General features: G+C 43.6%; 1 protein-coding gene across 1 annotated transcript; it reads right to left on the reverse strand.

Moving 5' to 3' along the window:
• Positions 1-981: 981 nt before the first annotated feature.
• Positions 982-3605, reverse strand: HNRNPA0 (heterogeneous nuclear ribonucleoprotein A0). Its single transcript, XM_063120779.1, has one exon. The coding sequence runs from the start codon at positions 3367-3369 to the stop codon at positions 2446-2448; it is 924 nt and encodes a 307-aa protein (XP_062976849.1). The 5' UTR covers positions 3370-3605; the 3' UTR covers positions 982-2445.
• Between the last annotated feature and the right edge of the window lie 21210 nt (positions 3606-24815).

The raw sequence follows: 24815 nt of genomic DNA on the forward strand, positions 1-24815 counted from the left end.
AACCCTACAATAGACCATGGGTTGAGTGTTGTTTAACCCTCAAACCTCTGCTGAACAAGTTCACACAACACAACCCCCTGCTGGGAGTTTAATATTCTGCAGCAATAGTGTGAACTGGCCCATTGTATCTAAACACTCCCAGAGATCTGACCTATCAGCATGAGGCTTCTTATCTTCCCTCTAAGGAGCACGGGCACAAGCAAATTGAAAATTGGTAATAATATTTAAAGAACTGGAGCTCATTTTCTTCAACTTCACTAAACATAGTCATGAGTCCCAACTTGCTTTGAAATGTTTTATCCTAGGTTTTTCCACAGCACAACTGTTCCTAAATGCCCTTGAGGATTGTCTCAAATTATGGTTGTTTAAAAGACACAACACACTGTGTAAAGCCTACATGTAAAAACTGCATAAATTAATATTTTGCCATATGCTCATGTGCTGCAATGCCACAGCCAACTCATTGTGATTTCATGCTTTTTCTTACATAAAGTGCTTTCTATGTAGGGAAAGAATGACATGCTTGAAGCATTCCTAAGACTATATAGAGTGAAGTGATGTCACCTCTTAAAGGGGTGCTTTTATGAATCCAAACAGATACAAAATCAAGTCAAATTATCAATGTGCAGTCACTTCATACAGCTATTTGAACTTCCAGAGCAAACTGCATTAGCTAATGGAACATGTTCTTTCAGATGTGTTTCGCTACACAAGTAGTCAGGAACTTTGTTCAGGGCAGCAGCTAATGCAAATTTGCTTCAACCACCACCAACACCTATTACAAATTACTAACCCAATTTTACCTTACAGGGTGTTTTTTTACTAAAATAAACATCCATAGATCACCGTTGTAGCAGATCAAGCTAGCAAAATCACTAAAATAGAAAGTATCTCTGAAAGCTGCAATACTTTGGTTGAAGTCTGAATATTTAAAAACAAGCAACATTTTAGCCATTTCATACATACTCACTGAAGCATGTGAAGAATTCAATTCTTTATTTGTAATATCCATAACTATTCTATATTTCTATTCAGGAAGGCAGTTTCTCTCTAGAACATTGTTAATAGAACAACAAACTTTAATTCTACTGTGTAAAAGGGCTACAAATACATCAAGCAAACTACAGAGATTTTGATTTACAACTGGCCCCTAGGTTACTGGCTCATTTATCAGTCACCTAGCACAAAATTTAAAGACTGGGCAATTTAAGTATTTAATAAAGAAATTTACTTATGGGTGTTTCAAATGCATTACTTCAGCCAACATCCTGGAATTTTGTCGGCATGCAAGTTTGACCTTTGTCATCTAAAGGCCTAAGTCTAGAGATTTGAGAGCCAATTTGGTCTGTTGAAGAAAGACTTACAGCAACGGTGAACTATTCTGCCAGCAGATGGCACTCTTGGGATACTTGGCTTCTCTAATAAGAACAGTTAAGATAGTATCCTGTTGAAATGACTTCACTATGCAAACAAAGTATTTAATAGAAGAAAAAGCAGCCTCCTCTATAATGGATTGTTTACAGGCAAGCCAATAAATAACACAATGTGGAACTGAGCAATCTGAAATTTTGAACACTTATATAAAAAAGCACATGCTTTAAATGTGTTAGAACATATGTTGATGGATAACTCCCAATACAAAAAACAGACGAACCATGTCAGCAAGGCAACTGCCCAATTATAAAACAGTGGATGTGCAATAAAGTATTTTAACTGACTTCATCCACCAATGGACATTTCAAAAACTGTCCTACAACTCTTAAGTAGTAAGAAATCCAATACAGCAGGGCAGCAAAAAAAATTGAGGCCTTTACTAGAAATAAAGCATTTTATTCTAAACACATGTAGAAATTTGAGCAGAAATAACTTGTTTCACACTCAAAAAGCCTTTGTTTGAACTCTATGGAATGAACCCTAGGAAAAAAGACATATAAAGGTCAATGAACACAATGATTTATTTAAAAAATAAAAATGTAAAAACGATTTCCCCCCTTTTACAGCCATGGAACCAGAGTAATTTTGTAGAAAAAAATGTGTAGGTATCCAAGTCCTTACAAAGTTAATTCCCCTTTCCCTCCCAAGTTTTACTCCAGAATCAGCACGACTTTCCCTCCCAACCCCAAATAAACCAAAATTTAAACAATATCTTGTTCCTAGTATAAAAACGACTAATGTCCAAGCAATAAAAAAATAGAGTCCATCAATGACTAACACAAAATCGTTGTGTGAGAGGCCCAGTCCATCTTTAGAAAGAAGTGACACAGGCAGCAGAGCGACCCCAGCAGGGATATTCAAGAGCTGCTTCGCATCATGGGAGCCTTTTGTATGGAGGTGCCCTTAGGCAAAGAGTAGGGGAACAATTGAGAACCTGGCCCGGTACAAACGGAGGGCATACTCCATGCAGACAAAACTGACATCCCCAGAACGGTCACGGGGAATTCCCGCTTAGAAGGAGCCTCCGTAACCTCCCCCACCATAACCGCCTCTGTATGGTCCACTGTTACTGCGCGGGCCCCAGCCGCCGCCCCCTCCACCACCCGCGCCTCCGCTCTTCATGGGGCCGTAGGAGGACTGATGCTGGCTGTAGCTGCCGAAGCCGCCGTACCCATTGCCATAATCACCGCCGCTGGCACCTCCACCGTAGGACCCTCCGCCGTACGATCCATAGCCCCCGCCGCCGCCGCCGCCGTAGCCTCCGTAACTGTTATAGCCGCCGCCGCCGCCTTTGGAGAGACCGTTGTGGTCCCGGTTGCCGCCGCCTCCTCCGCCACCGCCTCTTCCTCTTCCCCGGCCGCCCCAGCTCGACCTGGAAGAGCCCCCACCTCCTGCCTGGATGTCTTCCTTAGGCACGGCCTTCTTGACCTCCACGCGGTGGCCCTGAATGGGGTGGAACTTGACGACGGCGGCCTTGTCCGCGGCGTCATGGTTCTGGAAGTAGATGAAGCCGAAGCCCCGCTTCTTGCCGCTCTGCTTGTTGGAGATGATTTCGGCCTTCTCCACGGGGCCGAACTGGCTGAAGTGCTCCACCAGGTCGTTCTCGCCCAAGTCCCCCTTGAGGCCTCCGACGAAGAGCTTCTTCACTTTCGCGTGAGCCCCGGGCCGGGCAGAGTCCTCGCGGGAGACGGCCCGCTTCAGCTCCACCGCGTTGCCGTCCACAGCGTGCGGAGAGGCGGCCATCGCGGCGTCGGCCTCCTCCACGGCCGAATAGGTGACGAAGCCGAAGCATCGGGAACGCTTGGTCTGCGGGTTGAGCACAACCACACAGTCGGTCAGGGTCCCGTAGGCCTCGAAGTATTCTCGAAGCCCAGCTTCCGTCGTCTGCACATTCAGGCCGCCAATGAACAGCTTACACAGCTGGGAGTTCTCCATGCCGGAGCCGCGGCCACCAGACGTCTCCTCGCCGCTGCCGCCGGTAGGGGGCAGCTGCAGCCTAGCAAAGACCGACAGGCGCTACGAGGCTGAGGCTCGTACGGAGGGCAGCTCGGCCTAGCTTCACCGGCAGAGAACGGGGAAAGGGGGTGGGGAGAGGAAACGCACAAAATGGCGGCTTCTACTCCTCCTCAGGCGCGCTCGCAGCCGGCGACTGGTGCCCACACACAAAGGAAACGCTGAAAGGCCCGCCCACCGTGGCAGCGTGAGACACGCCCCCTTTCTCAAGTGCCAAATGAGCCAACGAGCATCCGCCATTGCCTTTTGCTTTACACTATTGAATGATAGTTCCTTTAGCCAATCACATTCTTTGTGCGCGCAACGGAGGAGTTTTAAAAAGTTAAGAGGCGGAAAGAGGTCCTAACTGACATTCTGAAGTGCCCTATCGCATTCCTTTTTAGAGAGCCGCGCACCGAAGAGGCGGGTGCATGTTTGCGCCAAGAGAAAGTCGGAAACGGACAGGCGCTACACCAATACGTCAATGATGAAAGGCATCAGCCAATGGGCGTTGTGGGTTGCAGGCGCGCGCGCTTTCTCTCCGGGTCAGGCTTCTTCCGGAGGGAGGGGTAGATAGCGCAGCGTCGATAACGAGGTTTATTTGAATAGTTGAGCGAGCGCGACCGTTACGTGGCGATCTCGTTCTCTACCTCATGCGTTTGTTCCATCTTCGGCAACCTTGTCGCGAGCGGGGAGGGGACGTCTCTCGTCCGTCCGTCCCCCCTTGAGACTCCGCGAAGTGTCGTCTGCATCAGCGGCGGCCAATTCTAGCTTCCTTTAGGCCTCACTGTGTTCAGTGCGGCTTACTTCTGAGTAAACATTATCATCATAATTTATTTCTTACCCGCCTCTCCACTTGGATCGAGGCGGGGAACAACTTCCGATTGTAGTCCTGTAAACACGCACAAAACGACTTTTTCTGATTCAGAGGAGGGATCTGTGGGTTAGCCTTACTGTAAGAGAAAAGGTGTTGGTTCTCAGCCCTGAGTACTCACTTTACGAAATATGACAGGAATACGGAGAGGTGCTTGTGTGGACTGGTGGGGTCTATTTTTCAATCGTCATTATTTAAAAGATTACAAAAAGAAAACTTGTTTTCATGTGCAAATTAACACGTGTATTACATTTACTCAGTAGTGTGAGGGAACATCAAATTTTATCTGAAAAACGGTCCGCCATACATTATGTAAAATGCCAGTAAAATCAACATTTGATCAAAAGCTGCCCCTTGATCATTTAGGGCTCCATCACACCTACATTTTTTCTTGGTATGCGCCTGCAATTTTGACCTCCTTTTCTGTAGCAGGGCAAGTGCTGGACCCTCGCACCACCGTAGCTATACTGGGGGGTCCTTTTTTCATTTCCTTGCTCTCCCCTCCTCTAAGTGGGTTTGAGCCCTGGCATTTTTATTGGTGGTGGATGGGCTCTTTTCCAACACCCGCCACCCCACGTAAAATAAATAAATGTCTTGCTGTTCTTTGCCGGTCATTCCAAGCAGCCCTGCAGCAAAGGCAGCCAGCAAGCCCCATGGCTAAGGGCGGGCGTACAAGTGTATGTGTGCATGCACAGGCGTCGTTGAGGCATTCCCGGGGAAGCTGCTTCCGATGACTCTTCTGCCTGCAGTCTCTCTCCCTCTCCCCTACACCCCGGTCTTCGGAATTCCCCGAGCATTTCACAACACACACACATCCCAAACGTTAAAACGGTTCTCTCTTTTCTGGCAGCAAAGATCTGGTGCTAGGTAGGGGAAAGGACGGGGTGGGCGGAATTAAAAGATTTACAAATCACATGAAGCGGAGAGCTGAGAGGGAAGGGTTGCTGAGCCCTTATTAAGCCTGTCCAGAGAAAAGAAAGAAAAGGTTTAAATGCACCCGCACCCAGCAACCAATAAGGCAGGCAGGTCAAAAACCCAGAGGGAAAGTAGGAAGGAAAGACTAGGAGAAGGTGGGTCGAAGGAGGGGCACCAGGAGAGGAAACCCCGTGTGCTGGAGGAGAACCGCCCAGCCCTCCCCTTTCGTCAGCAACAAAGATAATCCAGACTTTCCGCGCACCAAAATACAACGCAACAAGGGGGGAATGGGCAAAATGAGTGCGGGACAGGGACGACTTCATATGAATACTACGCAGCAAATCTACATACCAGGCATGATGCGTGTGTAATAAATTGCTGGTGTGATGAAGCCCATAATGATGCATTATATCCCACACTTTTTGCAATCATTTGGACTTGAAAATGATTGGTGCAGGGAACGCTTATCAAATTTGCAGATGACACAAAATTGGGTGGGATAGCTAATACCCTGGAAGAAAAAAAACTTCGAAATGATCTTGATAGGCTGGCAATTTAATAGGGATAAATGCCAAGTTCTACATTTAGGAAATAGAAACCAAAGGCACAGTTACAAGATGGGGGATACTTGGCTCAGCAATACTACAAACGAGAAGGATCTTGGAATTGTTGTAGATCGCAAGCTGAATATGAGCCAACAGTGCGATATGGCTGCAGGAAAGGCAAATGCTATTTTGGGCTGCATTAATAGAAGTATAGCTTCCAAATCACGTGAGGTACTGGTTCCTCTCTATTCAGCCCTGGTTAGGCCTCATCTAGAGTATTGTGTCCAGCTCTGGGCTCCACAATTCAAGAAGGACGCAGACAAGCTGGAGCGTGTTCAGAGGAGGGCAACCAGGATGATCAGGGGTCTGAAAGCAAAGCCCTATGAAGAGAGACTGAAAGAACTGGGCATGTTTAGCCTGGAGAAGTTAAGATTGAGGGGAGACATGATAGCACTCTTTAAATACTTAAAAGGTTATCACACAGAGGAGGGCTCAATCCTCCCAGAGTGCAGGACATGGAATAACGGGCTCAAGTTAAAGGAAGCCAGATTCCAGCTGGACATCAGGAAAAACTTCCTGACTGTTAGAGCAGTACGACAATGGAACCAGTTACCTAGGGAGGTTGTGGACTCTCCCACACTAGAGGCCTTCAAGAGGCAGCTGGACAACCATCTGAAAGGGATGCTGTAGGGTGGATTCCTGCATTGAGCAGGGGGTTGGACTCGATGGCCTTGTAGGCCCCTTCCAACTCTGCTATTCTATGATTCTATGTATTGGTGCAATTTGACTTTCCTAGCACCTGCTGTAGGTTAACATTACAATGTATGTTTTAAACTCGGTAAGACTGCCTTGAGGCCCAGTATTGGGCAAAAGGCGGGATACAAATAAATATAATAATAATAATAATAATAATAATAATAATAATAATAATAATAATAATATTTCAGCAGCTAATAAATTTTAAAATAACTCTTCAGATCTTGTCAGATCTACATATTTTATGAAAGCTACCATGGCTGAAGCACCAAACTGTCTACTCACACACCTCTCCAAGTGGTGTGTTAGCTTGCTCCTACCTTTCTTCCCAAAAGCTATTTTCAGGGGCTTATCTTGGGTTTAGGATGAACATAGCAAGCCAGGTAAAATCCTGAGCTGAACAGGGCTGCCCCTACCATGTTTTTAATTTAAATATTTTTATTCTGCCCTTCAGTAAATCAGGGCAATAAAAAAGACTAAAATAGTAATATAAAATATTACAAGCATTAAAATATAATAAAACCATTTTTGAAGGCAGGAAAATTAAGGTAGACTAATCAATTGGGCAAACCAAGTTTTCACCTGGCATCAAAAGGATGACTCATAATTGGCACCAGTCTATGCAGAGGGTATTCCACAATTGGAGCTACAACAGAAAAGGCTCGCTCTTTGACACATAATGGGTAACAGGTAACTGTGAGAAGAGCCCCATATAGGTCCTAAAACACTGGCAGGCTGATACAGGAAGAGATGCTCCTTTAGTTGTTAGGCAGAGTGAGGCAGCAGATGATGAGGGTTCAGAGCAGCAGCAAGGTGTTGAAGGTCAGCTGTGTGTAACATAGCTTTCCCTGCACCCTCTAAACTAGCCTAATGTCTTCAGGTGCAGAAAAGAATGCTGTCCTGATACAAGATAAAACTGCCAGGTAGTCTGGCTTCTGCATATGGAATAGGGGTGGGGGTGGGGATTTTGTCCAGCAAAATGTCTTTAGCCAGGCCTAGCTCAAGATACACAGGCTCTCCAATTCTATTAGGGCTAAGAGAGGGATCTTGGTCTCCTTTTTGGCCCCTCAAGCCATTGTAAAAGCTTGTGCTGTGTTGGGATGGTGATGTGGAGAGAAGCCTCAGAGGCTGCTTGCCTGAAGGATCACAGCCCATTAGGAGGTTGCATCCTGTGTTTCCCAGGAAAAACACCATTGTAAGGATGGATAGTGGTCTGAGGATGGGTTTTTTGAAAGCTGTCCCTTATGGTCACTCCTGTTGAAATCAGATCACTTCCTGTTGAAATTAAACTGTTAGAGTTTGTGTCCTGCAGGGGTGAGGGACATATTTGGATGGTCCATACTCAGAATCTGGTATGTGACTGGTGCTCCTTTCAAAGTCCTGGTTGATCTGTGGAATTCAGGGGTGATTTGGGGGTTGACAAAATCTTTTCTTAGTGAGCTCCCTGAGAAATAAATAAAGCAGGGGAGCTCATAAGAAAAGATTTTGTCAACCCCCAAATCACCCCTGAATTCCACAGATCAACCAGGACTTTGAAAGGAGCACCAGTCACATACCAGATTCTGAGATACCAGATTTTGATTTCCCTGTATATATATATACAGGGAAATCAAAGTAGTGAATATAAAATGCACTGGCATCAAACTAATAAAATATAACTATAAAAAAACACAATACAAAATTAATCAGCAGTAAAATTGCACACTCTTCTATGTGCTACAGACCATAGTTGGGTCTATCACACTTCAGGGAAAGCCTGTGTGAAAGAGATGGGTCCTTAATATGTAATTAGCGAAGGGCAGTGAAGCAAGTTGAGAAATATCTAGAATGCAAGTGGAAGAAAACTTGGAGCAAATACAGTTGAACAAGTGTTCATTATCAGACCTACTCAATGGTGGTGATGGCAGCAAAGAAGCAAATTTTCTCCACCATCATTATGTCCTCTCAGAGTCATCCAGTGAAATTTTTCCAAGTGGTTTCTTGCCTTTTACGGATCTGGTCCTGATGGTGATATGGAACCCTTAGCAGCACGCTATCACTATCATGTTTACTGTGTATTCTGAGGGAAAATCACATCTCTCCCTTTTCTGTGCTATTTGTTGTTGGCTGCAGGGGATTCAAAAGACTACTTCTCTGTGTTGCTATGCAGCCCACCCCCACCCCAACACACAATGACCAGGTTCGGATGACATGCTATGGGCACAAAGTTGCATATGCAACCCCCTGCTCAAGGGTTGTTGTGCCATGTAAACCCAGAAAATGTGGGTTAAACAACCCTTGCAGAAACCTGAAAATAGACCATTTTTATTTTATTTATTTTATTTATTACATTTTTATACCGCCCAATAGCCGAAGCTCTCTGGGCGGTTCACAAAGGGGGCTGTTAACAGCCATGGGGCTGTTAACAACTCTCGCTCACCAGGTTCGCATGGCACAACAATCCCTGAGCAGAGATTGCATATTCAAAATAGTGGCCGCACTCATCCCGCACTGTGGGCTGGTAGGCTGTCATTTTGTTCAAACAGTACCAATTTCTCCACTTTGCAGACATTATTTTAAAACTAACTTTGCTCAGTTAGCCCTTAATGGAAAATGGATTCCTGCTTCAGATCAAAGTAATGTGGCCTCAAATGCCTTAGTGTGTTGGGATCAGATTCAAACTCTCCCTTGCAATCATGCTCTTCATCAACTGACTTGTCGGCTTGCTTCATTGTGCTTGAGTCGCCCCTCTTTTATCAGTTTAGGTTGATATACCAACTACGCCCTTATCTGGACAGAGATAGCCTAGCTACAGTTATCCATGCTCTGATAACCTCTCGTTTGGATTACTGCAATGCTTTATACGTGGAGCTGCCTTTGAAAACGGTCCGGAAGCTTCAGCTGGTACAAAACAGGGCAGCCCATTTACTAACAGGGACTGGCCAGTGAGATCACATTACTTCATTGGCTGCCACTCCAGGTCCGGGTCCGATTCAAAGTGCTGGTATTGACATTTAAAGCCCTAAACGGTTTGGGGCCAGGTTATTTGAAGGAATGCCTCCTCCCATATGTACCTGCCTGGACCTTAAGATCATCTACAGGAGCCCTTCTCCGTGAGCCCCTGCCAAAGGAAGTGAGGCAGGTGGCTACTAGGAGGAGGGCTTTCTCTGCTGTGGCACCCCGGTTGTGGAATGAGCTCCCCAGAGAGGTCCGCCTGGCACCTACACTGTACTCCTTTCGTCGCCAGCTGAAGACCTTTTTATTCTCTCAGTGTTTTAACACTTAATTTTAACTTAAATTTAAATTTTACTGTTCTAACTCTGTATTTTAATCTTATATCAATTTTGCTGCATGGTTTTATCCTGGTTGTGCTTTTTATACTGTATTTTGTAATTGTGCTTTTAACTTGTTGGTTGTTTTATTATGGTTTTAATTTTTGTGAACCGCCCAGAGAGCTTCAGCTATTGGGCGGTATAAAAATGTAATAAATAAATAAATTGGTAAAGTGGACCCTGTAATGAATCATAGTGTGCAGTGCTTCTGTTCAGTATTCCAGCAAGCACAGACCAGGTATGATAGTACACAAACCTTCTGAGCCAAGGTAAGAGACCGTTTTTCAGTTTATCTAGATTCTAATAATTGTAATAAATTGCTTAAGTGTCCTTAAAGTCTTTACAAGAGAGGAAGATGTGTAGAAAACTAGATCCAGTTGGCTCCAGCTGTGGTGATCCCTTGGTTTCAGCTGTGGTGACCAGCACTAGTGGGCACAAACTACTGCTGATTCTAGACAGAGGGTAAATTCAGTGTCTTCACTATCCAATTCCATCCCCCACCTATACTCCAGCAAAATACACACTTAGTGCATCCCAGTGTTATTTTAGGAATAAGCCTCTTTCTGGGTGGAAGAAGTATGTATTAATAGGAAACAAGGACACTTAGGCCATAGCTAGACCTAAGGTTTATCCCTGGATCATCCAGGGGTCAAACCTGTTCATCTAGGTGACACACAGGAGATCCAGTGCTCAGACAGGGATGAACCCTGGGTGATCCCAGGATAAACCTTAGGTCTAGCTGTGGCCCAAGAGAGCAAACCTATGCCATTTAGACACCCTGGGGGAACATGGGATTGTTCGGTTTCTGGGATCTGAGGTCGTAAGGTTCCCATTCTCTCCCCCTCGTAGCCAGTGTGTTTTCTCTGCACCGGGTATGTCTCTACGCTTGGAAACAGAGTGCTGAGATGGGGGAAAGGGGGTGCTTGGGGCAAGAAGGAGCTGCATTACGCTGTGCGCACCAGCCTCCTTTCTTCCTGCTCAGAAATGCCACGGCTAGACGAGTGAAATCGCCCATCCAGCAAAAATGCAGGGTGGCTGAAGCACAGATGCATTAGGATATGCGGCAGCCTCCAACTTTGGAGCCTATTAGTTATCTTCATAGGATCGCACCCTTAGACAGCAAGGGAGAAAATTGAAATGTAATGTGGCAAGAATACTGGTCTACTAGAGTGGACTAAGAAGGTTCTTAGGAGGACACTGGAAGATCAAATAAGTTAACAAGGTAATAACTAAATATAGATGGAATGTAAAAACCCATTTCAGCTTGACTGCAATAGTGAGAAGTGCCTGAATGTAACTTGCTACAATCCAGAAATTTAACTCCTTTATGCTTTTGCAGTCTCCAATTTGGTATATGCTGGCCCTGGAAGTTGCATAACACTTCCAAACCAGGGGCACATCTACACGAAGGGTTTGCCCCAGGGTTGCTTTGCAGTAGCGGCACATCATTGACATGACGAAACCCCCATTGCGAAGCCATTCGGGGGCAAACACCTTGCACCCACACTTGCGTTCCTTCCCAGCATCTGCATGGGAAGGAAGGCAAGTGCGAATTTTACAGCCCCGCGCCTCTGGAAAAGTTTAAAAAAAATAAAAACGAGGGAGGAGAGGAACAGGGCAGTTCCTCCCCCACTTTTTAGTATTTTATTATCTATATCTGCGGAGCTCCGCAGATACAGATAATACAAATAAAAAGAAATGGGGTGGGTGGGTAGGAATGGACAGCCAGAGGGAGGAGACATTGTTCGCCCAGTCCCTCTCGCATCCTCTTCTGCTGCCTTGTTCCTTCCCTCCCTTTTTATTTTTATTATCTGTATCTGTGGAACTCCGCAGATACAGATTATTAAAAAAATTAGAAAGGGGGGAGGAACAGGCCTGTTCCTCTCCGCCCCCCATTTTTATTTTTATTTTACTTTTCCAGAGGCGCAGGGCTGTAAAATTCGCACTTGCCTTCCTTCCCATGCAGATGCCAAGAAGGAACACAAGTGTGGATGTGAGGCGCCTCGCGGTGCCAAATCTCCGCCATAAAGAAGGGGGCTAGCACATCTTTTGGAAACATCACAGCCTGTAAATATACAAATCTTTGACAGGAAAACTTATTTTGATGGATATATTTCATAATTATGAGATAATTTATGATGCTTATTTTCTAATGATTTAGTTAATTGCTTTGCTGTTATTGATGGCATTCCTATCTGATTTTTAGAGTTTGTAAGGATCATTTGCTTATTTCATCACCTAAATATCTATAAATAGCAGCACTTTCCAGTGATTGCTGAGGAATTTATTTCTAAAATATATGTGCTTAGGATTGCATTTGTGTTTCATTCTCTCTTCTTAAACTGCAAAATTTCAAAAATACCATTTTGGAACCACATGGTGGCAGAGTAACATTAAATATCAGTGTACAATATATCAACGAAAAATTGGGCTAGAATTCACAGCTATCTGCTTGTGCCATGGATATGTCAGAAAAAAAATCTAACAGTATTTCATGTCATTCACACAATAGATATTTGATAAAGATTTGCAGCCTGACTCTAAGCATAACAGCAACACAGCACAGAATCAGATTCTAGATTTCCAGCACGAGTGCCTTATGAACCATCTCCAGTTATACACTTATGTGACCATATTCCATAAGGAAAGCTCAATAGAAATGAGTACACTGTGTGGGGGAAGTGCAGAGACAAACCTACTATAGGTTTTTCCGCCTCGTTTCTCAAAATGCACTTGGACAGCTAAGAAAAGTCCAAGAACAAACATCTGCAAACGAAACATTGCACTTAGAATGCATGGGAAATGCATCATCTTCACAAAAGAAATGCAACCTCAAAGATGTGTTGGTGATACACATTAACTAACATGCATTTATTTTCACATACATTAATCTGAAATTCAGCCTTGGGTGGGTGGGTGTACTGGGCAACATAGCTCTGTTGTCAGTCTTCCCATACATTTTTCCTGCTGCTTTTGTCCTTTCTTCTTGGCACAAAAGGTAATCCCATTTTTCACCTGACTAGCACTTTGAATAATTCTTTTGTAACCCTGTACCTTTCTGTATGCTATATCTCTGTATCACTTTTCTTTTCAAATGAGGGGAAAAATCAATGAGAATGCTAGGCAAGTGAACTCTCATCAGTGGGGTCGATTAACTCTTTTTCCAATTGCAGTTTTTCTGATCGAAACCTTCTCAATAGCCTGATTTTCCCCTTCCCTCCAGTGCCCAAATTTGGTGCAGGAAAGCAAAAGGCTGTCATTGCCCTGACTGAGACTGAGGTTTCCAGCATCAGCAACCACAAGGAGGACTCAGAACCAGTTCCTGGACCTTCACAAGTGGGGTCCTCCACCTTTGATCCCACACTCTGTCCACTCAGTCCCCAAGTGGTGCGCTACTCTCTGACTCAGAGGAGTAAACACCAATGAGCAGGGAGGCCATGGGGAGTATTCCCCAACCACCCCTCTAATTCCCCAGAACCAGACCCTCACCATGCCAAAAAAGCCAGCAACTGAAGGAAAGGGCACTGGCCTTTTAAAACAAACACAAAGGCAACCCTTGAAGAGGCAGAGTTCCCAGGAGGACTCTCCTGGCCTGGTTATAAAACCCTGTCAGTTGCTCTAAGCCAGTGCTGGAGTAACTGGTCATACCTAGCTGCGGAATTTTCTCCATGCTCCTGAATCTGAACCCACAGTCCCTGCATCAGCACCTACAGTTCTGTCTTGGGATCTGAACCTGCTCTACTCCAGAACTACTTCAGCTGCCACCCAGCTTCATGACCCCTCACTTCAACTGTCACTTGGTAGGGACAGTGAAATAGGACATGTTACTCCAGCCCAGAGGACACAGGCAAGGATAGGATAGAGTCATCCTGACTTGGATCTGAATCAGGCACGACACATCTTTCCTTCCTTCCTTCCTTCCTTCCTTCAAGGCAGCGGAGCTTCATTGCATGCATTTGCACATTACTAAAGAGAATAGGGAAGACCCACAGTTCAGTTAGATATGAGCTCACTAATATTCCTAATGAATATGCAGTGGAAGTGAAGAATAGATTTAAGGGATTAGATTTAGTAGATAGGGTCCCGGAAGAACTATGGACAGAAGTGCGCAACATTGTCCAAGAGGTGGCAACAAAAAATGTCCCAAAGAAAAAGAAAACCAAGAAGGCAAGATGGCTGTCTGCTGAAACACTGGAAGTAGCCCAAGAAAGAAGGAAAGCAAAAGGCAACAGTGATAGGGGGAGATATGCCCAATTAAATGCAAAATTCCAGAGGTTAGCCAGAAGAGATAAGGAATTATTTTTAAACAAGCAATGCGCGGAAGTGGAAGAAGACAATAGAATAGGAAGGACAAGAGACCTCTTCCAGAAAATTAGAAACATCGGAGGTAAATTCCAGGCAAAAATGGGTATGATCAAAAACAAAGATGGCAAGGACCTAACAGAAACAGAAGAGATCAAGAAAAGGTGGCAAGAATATACGGAAGATCTGTATAGGAAGGATAATAATATTGGGGATAGGTCAGATGGTGTGGTCAGTGAGTTAGAGCCAGACATCCTGAAGAGTGAGATCGAATGGGCCTTAAGAAGCATTGCTAATAACAAGGCAGCAGGAGACGACGGTATGCCAGCTGAACTGTTTAAAATATTGCAAGATGATGCTGTCAAGGTGATGCATGCTATATGCCAGCAAATTTGGAAAATACAAGAATGGCCATCAGACGGGAAAAAATCAACTTATATCCCCATACCAAAAAAGGGAAACACTAAAAAATGTTCAAACTATCGGACAGTGGCACTTATTTCACATGCCAGTAAGGTAATGCTCAAGATCCTGCAAGGTAGACTCCAGCAATTCATGGAGCGAGAATTGCCAGATATACAAGCTGGGTTTAGAAAAGGCAGAGGAACTAGAGACCAAATTGCCAATATCCGCTGGATAATGGAGAAAGCCAGGGAGTTCCAGAAAAACATCTATTTCTGTTTTATTGACTATTCTAAAGCCTTTGACTGTGTGGATCATAACAAACTGTGGCAAGTTCTTGGTGGTATGGGGATACCAAGTCATCTTGTCTGCCTCCTGAGGAATCTGTATAACAATCAAGTAGCAACGGTAAGAACAGACCACGGAACAACGGACTGGTTTAAGATTGGGAAAGGAGTACGGCAGGGTTGTATACTCTCACCTTACCTATTCAACTTGTATGCAGAACACATCATGCAACGTGCTGGGCTCGACGAATCCAAGGCTGGAGTTAAAATCGCAGGAAGAAACATTAACAATCTCAGATATGCAGATGACACCACTTTGATGGCTGAAAGCAAGGAGGAGCTGAGGAGCCTTATGACGAAGGTGAAAGAAGAAAGTGCAAAAGCTGGGTTGCAGTTAAACCTCAAAAAAAAAAACAAGATTATGGCAACCAGTTTGATTGATAATTGGCAAATAGAGGGAGAAAACGTGGAGGCAGTGACAGACTTTGTATTTCTGGGCGCAAAGATTACTGCAGACGCTGACTGCAGCCAGGAAATCAGAAGACGTTTACTTCTTGGGAGGAGAGCAATGACAAATCTTGATAAAATAGTTAAGAGCAGAGATACCACACTGACAACAAAGGTCCACATAGTTAAAGCAATGGTATTCCCCGTAGTAACCTATGGCTGCGAGAGCTGGACCACAAGGAAAGCTGAGCGAAGGAAGATAGATGCTTTTGAACTGTGGTGTTGGAGGAAAATTCTGAGAGTGCCTTGGACTGCAAGAAGATCAAACCAGTCCATACTCCAGGAAATAAAGCCAGACTGCTCACTTGAGGGAATGGTATTAAAGGCAAAACTGAAGTACTTTGGCCACATAATGAGAAGACAGGATACCCTGGAGGAGAGGCTGATGCTAGGGAAAGTGGAAGGCAAAAGGAAGAGGGGCCGACCAAGGGCAAGATGGATGGATGATATTCTGGAGGTGACAGACTTGACCTTGGGGGAGCTAGGGGTGGCAACGGCTGACAGAAAGCTCTGGCGTGGGCTGGTCCATGAAGTCACGAAGAGTCGGAAGCGACTGAACAAATAAACAACAACAGCCTATAAATGCACAATATGTGACATACTTTATAATGCAGACAAGTTACTGTGCAAATATGTCAGGTTGCATCCAGACATACAAAATTTCAGTGATGATCCTACTGTGGAAGCTATTGTCATGCATCCTAGTTCATACAGACATGGAACATGTAATAACCAACACAGGATTCTGTGGGTGTGCTCACAACAATGTACTGTGCTGTTACTAAAATGGGAAATATTTATTTCTAGAAATTAGCTCAAACACTCGTTCAATATTCACAGACTTACTTTTTTACCCTTTTCTTTCTTCTTCTTCACAGATTTTTTGTTCTCAAGTCACACACATTCATTACAGAGGAGAAAGTTGACTTGATTAGTATATCCACCTATATAGTGCATATCACTTCTAACAGATCTAACTAGAAAAGATAGGAAACAAATGAAGACTGGGGAAATTAGCCCTGTACAATTGGCAGAACAGGGGAGTGGAGAGCTACATACTGTAACCAAAGAAGCTCAGGTGCAGGTGGAAATGGTGGGTCTCGGGGGCAGAAATGGATAGATTTAGGAGGAAAGGAAAGGAAATAGAGCAGGAATGGCTATAATGACCTGAGCCTGGAAGATGAGAAACTCAATGGACTTCACTTCTTGGTTGGTTACCATAAATTAGAAAAATGTGGCCGAAGACTACCCTTGGGTTTATCAGCTTTAATTTCAAATTCAAAAATGGAGTGATAGCTTCATGGCATCCTGGCCTTGCTGACAACAGGCTTTTTATCACAGACATCCTAAAGAAGGGAGGGTGAGCAATAAGAGGGAGACCAAATGGAAGTTATTTTAGGCACACTGGAACAGTTATTCTCAGAGCTGGAACACCCCAATATGGCAGATGTCCAAGCAAAAAGAATGAACATTGACTGCCTGAACGCCAAGGCAGTTACAGAAATCAAAACTAAAGGAACAAAGAGCTTGATGGCTCAGAGGCTGGACCCAGGATGTGTTCAAGCAATTTTTGTTCCCAGAGAGCCAGCACATTTGAAGCTCCTCTATAACAAAGTGTACTCCCTGTGAAGATCAGCCAAGATGGCTGCAGTCTTGCTACTGTCTTGCTATCGCCTTTTGGACTGAGAGGGTTAATGTGAACCGCTCTCCAGGACCAACTTAGAAAAACAGCTTGTTAGGCACTTCTCCCAGAAGACAGCACCTGGGTAGTTATCAGCTAGCCCCAAGGCCGAGGGCAATTAGTACTGACTGGTTTCAGCTCTGGGAAAAGTGGCTTGGCAGGAAGGGCTCCCTTCCAATAGGGAGCGAGGCCTAAGACCCAAATAGAGCTTGGGATTGGCTAGAATGGGTCATGGAACCGTCTGGTCCAAAAAGGGATAAAGGAGTTGTCCACCGGGAGCCAGCCATCTTCTCTGGAACCGAATGTATGCAAAGAAGAGAGATCCCCAGCCGGGTAGGGTGATACCTTGGGTTTAGAAAGGTTTTATTGTTTTAGGGCCTGGTTGTTCAAAGGAATGTTTTGACGCCTCTGAGGCATTATTAATAGTGGGTTAGTGTTTGTTTGAACACCCAATGCTTTTCCCTTCACTCCCTTCCCCCCCACCACCATCCTGCATTTGTATGTTAAGTGTTTCCTTTGACTGAAGCCCTACATATTAATTTTAGAGTTTTAAATAAATTGCTTCAGTCCTTAGTCTGTTGTGTGTGGTTATTCTCTGAAAGGCTGGCTAATACCATCTTGGTACGGGGTTAGGGAGGTGGGAGACTGGGCAATTGGACGATTGGTCCAGAGCCTACTTTGCCGGGAGGTTGGGTGGACCCCAACTTTCCTTCACACTCCCCACATTTGCACCACATGTATGATCTTCTTGTCTAGATCTGTATCAGGTGAGACATGAGACATGCAAGCGCCCTCAGTACGATGTGTAGATTCCCTCTGGATTATACAAGTGATACCCAAGCTTGTGTGCACAAGTCAGGTTCCAATACATTGCCACTCTACTGTGCATATGCAGTCCCTGTGCCTTGAGGAAACTTTGACTTTAGTCTGCTGAGCTGGCAGTTGTGTAACACTGGTGGGGGCAGGCAAGACTTTGGCCTAACTCTGTTCTATAGCCAAGCCCACTGGCCCTCTATCCCATCTAGGAAAACCACAAACTCAAGTGTCTGTGCCACTTGCAGCACCCCCATCACAGGTTGACCACCCATGAATATGGCTGCCTGGCCTTGCTGGAATGGTAAGATTATAACTCCCCTGAGAAATAGGTGATACCATGTGGTAGCAAAAAGAAAACTGAAAATCAATGTAGCAGAACAGAGGGGGAAAGCATTCCAACTAAAAACATTTAATGCCCTAACTGGTCTGTGTCCAGGTCTCCAGGATAGCACGTGAACCAACTTTTCCCAGACAAACCTACCTGACTTGGGCCGGATCTACACTACTGCTTTAAAGCGCTTTATAACAGTTTTATAGTGCTTTAAAGCAGTTAAAGCGCTTTATAACTGTTATAAAACGCTTTAAAGCAGTAGTGTAGATCCTGCCTTGCATTTTTAAGAGCTTCCTCAGAGGGCTTTGCATTGGTCTGGGGTTCTGATTCTGCCAGGTCCCAGCCAAATTAGATTTTGGTTACTAAGATGAAACAAAGCCATTTGTGCAAAAAGATGACAGAAAATAGATGCAGAATATATATTAAAAAGATAATTCACACCTCTCTCCAGCTAATGAAGCTGTCACAAGCTGAATTGATGCTCCCTATGAGACCTTGGACTTATCACAACTACGTAGAAACACCTGGCAGAGCCCCCAAAAATGAACTACAAATATAAGGACAGATTTGAAGATTATTCTTTTCAGCCACCATAGATTATCACAGGAGACAATTATTTTGCTAGAGGAAATTCTGCAGACACTATCTTTTAACAAGTAAGAATTTGTATATTATACTTTTGTTACAGACCAGTTTTATATGATTTTAAATAATACTATATATTCATAGGCCCTATTGGCACTTTGTTATGTTAAAAAGTTTTTAATACTCACATATTATTATTATTATTATTATTTATTTATATAGCACCATCGATGTACATGGTGCTGTACAGATAACACAGTAAGGGCATAGGCCCTTGTGGCAATGTGCCTAATTAACCTAATAGCAAAAACATGTTTTAGTATTATATGTTAACTTAATGTATTTTATTGTATTATTAATACTACAGCCCCCTGAGGAACGACTTTGAATAAAGGTCAAAAAGTGTCAGGCTTTGTGATAATAAATATTTTGCATCCTGAGAACCCATTTCTCTTTTTTCTGACAAGTTTGTTTCAAACCCTCATTGATGACTTTTGGTCCCCAACTAAAGTCTGTGCTTTTTCAGAGGGAGCCCATTGTCTGAAGGCCATCTTTGCATGGCTTTTTACTGGCTTTCTTGGTTCTTAGGTTTTTTTTGCTCAAAAAACAATAATTTATGGCTGGACTGTGGGTGAATGGGCACTTGCCACACCTAACAAACAGCACCATCATTTTTTGTGCTTTTTATACTGTATTTTGTAATTGTGCTTTTAACATGTTGGTTGTTTTATTATGGTTTTAACTTTTGTGAACCGCCCAGAGAGCTTTGGCTATTGGGCGGTATAAAAATGTAATAAATAAATAAATAAATTCAACAAGTGCATCCAGGCAGTCACATCACCTTGTAAAAGTTACATTTTACAATACAATAAAACTAGTTACACATGAGATGGAGGAAGAGATGTGAGCAACAAGACATATGTAGCATTGTAGCAATTTCAGGTTATCACGTCACTTTAGTGCTGAAATAGCACTACTGACATTCTCCCCTCCGGACTTTTAAGGGGATGGTAGTCAGTTCTGTAATTAATCTGGCAACAAAATGTTGACTTTAGCCTGCTGAGCTGGCAGCTGTGTAATACTGGTGGGGGCGGGCAAGATTTTTTTGGGAGGATCATATGGAATACCTATATGAAATGGTAAACCTCAAAATTACAGCTTCTTAGTAGAATGAAATTTAATAGGGATAAATGCTAAGTTCTACACCTAGGAAAAAGAAACAAAATGCACAGTTTCAAGATGGGGGACACTTGGCTCAACAATACTACAAGCAAGAAGGATCTTAGAATTGTTGTAGATCACAAGCTGAATATGAGCCAACAGTGTGATGATGATGATGATGATGATGATTTATTACATTTTTATAGTGCCCAATAGCTGAAGCTCTCTGGGCAGTTCACAAAAATTAAAACCATTAAGAACATAATAAAACATCCAACAATCTAAAAACCCAAATACAAAATACAATATAAAAAGCACAACCAGGATAAAACCACACAGCAGAAATTGATATAGGATTAAAATACAGAATTAAAACAGCAAAGTTTAAATTTAGGTGTTAAAATACTGAGAAAATAAAAAGGTCTTCAGCTGGCGACGAAAAGAATGCAGTGTAGGCACCAGGCAGACCTCTCTGGGGAGCTCGTTCCACAGCCAGGGTGCCACAGCGGAGAAAGCCCTCCTCCTAGTAGCCACCTGCCTCACTTCCTTTGGCAGGGGCTCACAGAGAAGGGCCTGTGGATGATCTTAAGGTCCAGGCAGGTACATATGGAAGGAGGCATTCCTTCAACTAACCTGGCCCCAAGCCGTTTAGGGCTGCAAAATGTAGCTGCAAAAAAAAAAGCAAATGCTATTTTGGGATGCATTAATAGAAGTATAGGTTCCAAATCGGGCCAAGTACTGGTCCCCCTCTATTTGACGCTGGTTAGGCCCCATCTAGAGTATTGTGTCCAATTCTGGGCGCCACTCTTCAAGAAGGATGCAGACAAACTGGAAGGCATTCAGAGGAGGGCAATGAGGATGATCAGGGGTCTGGAAACAAAGCTCTATGAGGAGAAACTGAAAGAAATGGGCATGCTTAGCCATGAGAAGAGAAGGCTGAGGGAAGACATGATAGCACTGTTCAAATACTTGTAAGGTTGTCACACAGAGGAGGGCCAGGATCTCTTCTCGATCCTCCCAGAGTGCAGGACACAGAATAACAGGCTCAAGTTACAGGAAGCCAGATTCCAGCTGGACATCAGGAAAAACTTGCTGACTGTAAGAACAGTACGATAATGGAACAAATTACTTAGGGAGGTCGTGGGCTCTCCCACACTAGAGGCCTTCAAGAGGCAGCTGGACAACCATCTGTCAGATATGCTTTAAGGTGGATTCCCGCATTGAGCAGGGGGTTGCACTCGATGGCCTTATAGGCCCTTTCCAACTCTATTATTCCATGACACTCCATGGAATTGACTGCATGCACACTTAATTTGCATTGCTAGGTGCTACTTAAGTGCAGTTGTAGAGTTTTGAAATGTAAGAATGTACAAAAAGCCCTGCTGGAAAGGGTAATCTAGTTCAGCATCCATCCCAATTTTGTTAGTGGCTGCTAGATGCTACCAGGAAGCCTACAAGAACATGAAGACAACATTACCTCACTCTATCCCATTGCTATTTATTCGGAGACATGCTGCCTCTGACCCTGGAGGTTCTATTTAGCAATCAGGATTTCTTCTTTGTGGTCTCTGTGCATCACACATATGGGCTCTGCACCTGCATCGAGCCTCGTTTCAGGAAGTTTCTATAGATGAGCATTGTTTTGGTGGGAACCCTCCCCCACCATCACACTGCACATGCTCCTGTGCGTTTCCACCTTCCCTCAGCTCCTTTTCGACCGCCAATATGTGGTGCCATGTAGGGAAGTTGCTCTTGTGTTCTTCGCAATTTTTCACAATTTGCTGAGGCTCTTTGTCCTTTGTATATATTTTCACCTGTTATATATCTTTTCCATATTTAGAGGGTGGGGGTTAAAAAAAGATTTTTTCTTCCTTTTTCAATGTTGTATGTGGCTGAGGGGGTGCACACCTTCTACAGGTGTGTCCATTGTGGCAGTAAATTGCCACCTTTGGATGGTCACTCCCTCTGCCTTTTTTGCCTGGGAGAGTCCCATGTGGTACAGACTTGCCGTCATTGCTAATCTTTCCCCAAACAAACTAGGAGAACTAGATCTGACTGGCTGAAGGCAGTGTTGTGGAGAAGGGCTTGATTGCTCTGTATTGCTCTATAATGGGTTTGTTTAATCCCCTTTAAAAGTCAACTAAACCAGTGGTTTAAACTATCTTGCAGACAGGAATTCTATCAGATTGTTGTGCAAAAAAGATGAGGTCTGTCCTAAATTTACGCCATAGCTAGATGGAGCTTTATTCTGGGATCAGGGATCCCTTGCCCCGGGATCTCACCCTTTTTCCACAGTCTCAGGCTGATCCTGAGACCGCAGAATGCGTGTGTTCGCAAGTCGCAGTTTGACCCAGCTCCTTGCAGGTACTCGCAAAAACAAAATGGCGGGTGCGACGTCCTGTTCTTCCGAGGCCGTCACTCGCAGTGTGTAAACAGAGGGGGAGAGCTTGCGATAAAAAATATTGCGAGATCCTCACCCTTCCATCGCGCTAGACTGCTAGGTCTGGCTGAGACCTTAGTGGCCAATCAATGTCACTGATTGAACTCAAGTTCTAGTAAAATTTCTTTCTATTCTATTTTTCATTGCCATGCATAATCTCTGTTAGGGTCTAGATCATGTCCTCATCTATGGTGGGTAGTTCTAGATAGGTTACAATGCTAGATCAGCTTTCTCCAATCTGGCGCTATCCCATCATTCCCAGACAGCATGGTTGGAAGGCACCAGGTTGGGGAAGCTCGTGCTAGATGTATGCCACATTGCTCAGAAATTAGCTAGGGGAAAACCCTGTTGATTTGAACAGCTTACAGATAAATGTAGAAGACTTACAGTGGAAAAATAACCATGATTTTAATTGTGCCATGAGCAATGCCTCAAAAAGAAACAAAAAAGCATTCTACTGGATATCTCTCGTATTCTGTAACTAACATATCCTACAATGAAGCAATAAGCCATTTGTAAATATGTACTCGTGTCAAAAGTAAACAAGTGTACAGTGGAAGAGATAACTGCAAATCAGGTTGCAAGATAACACCTGGAAAAACCTTCCTAAAAAAGATCGTCCCTATGACTACTGGTCTCTCCTCCCAGCTGCCTCCTCATTGGTTTTTCTCTCCTCTCAGACTCCAGAGCTTGCCTTATTTCTGGGTTTCTCTCTCAGCACTGGCTTTTCACTGTGGTGGTTTTAGTTCCCAGTGGGAAATCTCAGTCAATCAGTTTGTTTCAGAAGGTGGAGAACTAAAGAGGCTTTACCTCCGGCTTCAGTGCGCAAGGCCAATCTCGCTGTTAGACACAAAATATACAGTTGTTGGTTTTGTCAATATTTATTATGAAAAGGAAAAGAAGAGCAGTCAAAGCAAAGGAGAGGAAATGTTATTTGAAATTTTCACAAGGTAAGAAATTTGAGTGTTCATCATAAGACTTTTTCTTTTTCTCTCTCCTTTACTTGCCTTGTAGTCAATGATCTGGATCACATCTCTCTGTGCACAAGTGGGTGATAATTCCTCCCAGCAGCAGCCCTAAGCACCGCATGGGAGGATACCTGACATTGGTGGTGCAGGGGGGTTGTTGCTGGAGTGGGGAGGTGAAAAGACCCCATATGTAAATGGGGCACTGTGTGCAGTGCTTTAGACCCCAGCCTTACAAATGTGTATTTCAAAGTACCACTTCCCCCGATTTTTGGAACTCAAAAACTTACATTGATTCTTTCTAGGGAAGGCATTATTTAATCCAAAACAGTGATGAGTTCTATGGCAAGGAGAGCGGAAAATAGCAAGGAGAGTTGAACATTTATTAACCAAATATTGTTTTCATATAAAAGTGTTTTCATTTTCTTTTAACATTACTCTCAGCAGCTGCTTGAATGAAAACTGGGTGGTTAATAACTTTTGTCCTATGTCATCAAAAAGAAGTCCTCTGCATGACTTTTTATGGACTCTTTATTTATGAGGGATTATTTATGTATTCATCATACAATATGATGATATAATACTACTAAAACTAAACACAACTGACACCAAAAGACATCATCATCCCTTGTCTGGAAATGAAATAGTTATGTGGATTTCTGTCATCAGTTTTGGTAAACCCAAGTCTGTAGTAAAATGGAGACAGTATTGGCTGCAAAGTATAGTCCGGATGTATCAGAGAAAGGTGGTAGGATGGGGATGCAAGAAGCCACGCTCTCCCCATACTGATTAGTCCCGTTGCAAATCTATAGTATAGTTTTGCATCTTATTTTTCAGCAGTCACTTCTTTAACATTTTTTTTTGGCTTTGGGGGATTTGTTTTAGCTGTCATTGACTTCTATTGAGTTCTATGGCTCTAGGGTTACATATTTATCATATTGCTTTACTCCAGAGAAATCTCAGGAAAGTTCTACTCCTGCAATAATGTGAAGAACATGATTTCAATATTGTAGCTCCTGGCCATAATCCTGCAGTGTGGATTAGGCACATTTAAGACAGACAGACACACAGATACACGCATACACGCACACACACACACAGAGAGAGAGTTTCCATTGTTGTATATAATGATTTTCCTACTTCTGTATACAATAATATATAATAAGAAAGACAGAAGCTTTTTTTAAAAAAAATCAGAAACTTGAAGAAAATTAATGTAGCAACAACTAATTTAAAGCAAGTGAAGTGAGTGACACTTAGAGTTTTTAACTACATAACATAAAGAAAACCAGATGCACCTATTTTTTTAATGAGGAAATACTGATATTTTAAGTTTGCTGTTCCCAGTTGCATATGTGAATTGATTTACATGCCATAAATTTGACCGTGTGTGGTGGTATTTAAAAAAAGGACACACCTGCAGGAAACCTTAGGTTTAACGCAGTCAGTGATAACTTTGTTTGCAATACAACAACAGCTGCATCTCTGTATGCATACAGGGGTGTGTGTCA

The sequence above is a fragment of the Elgaria multicarinata genome, chromosome 3 (assembly GCF_023053635.1).
Source record: "Elgaria multicarinata webbii isolate HBS135686 ecotype San Diego chromosome 3, rElgMul1.1.pri, whole genome shotgun sequence".
Classification (NCBI taxonomy): domain Eukaryota; kingdom Metazoa; phylum Chordata; class Lepidosauria; order Squamata; family Anguidae; genus Elgaria; species Elgaria multicarinata.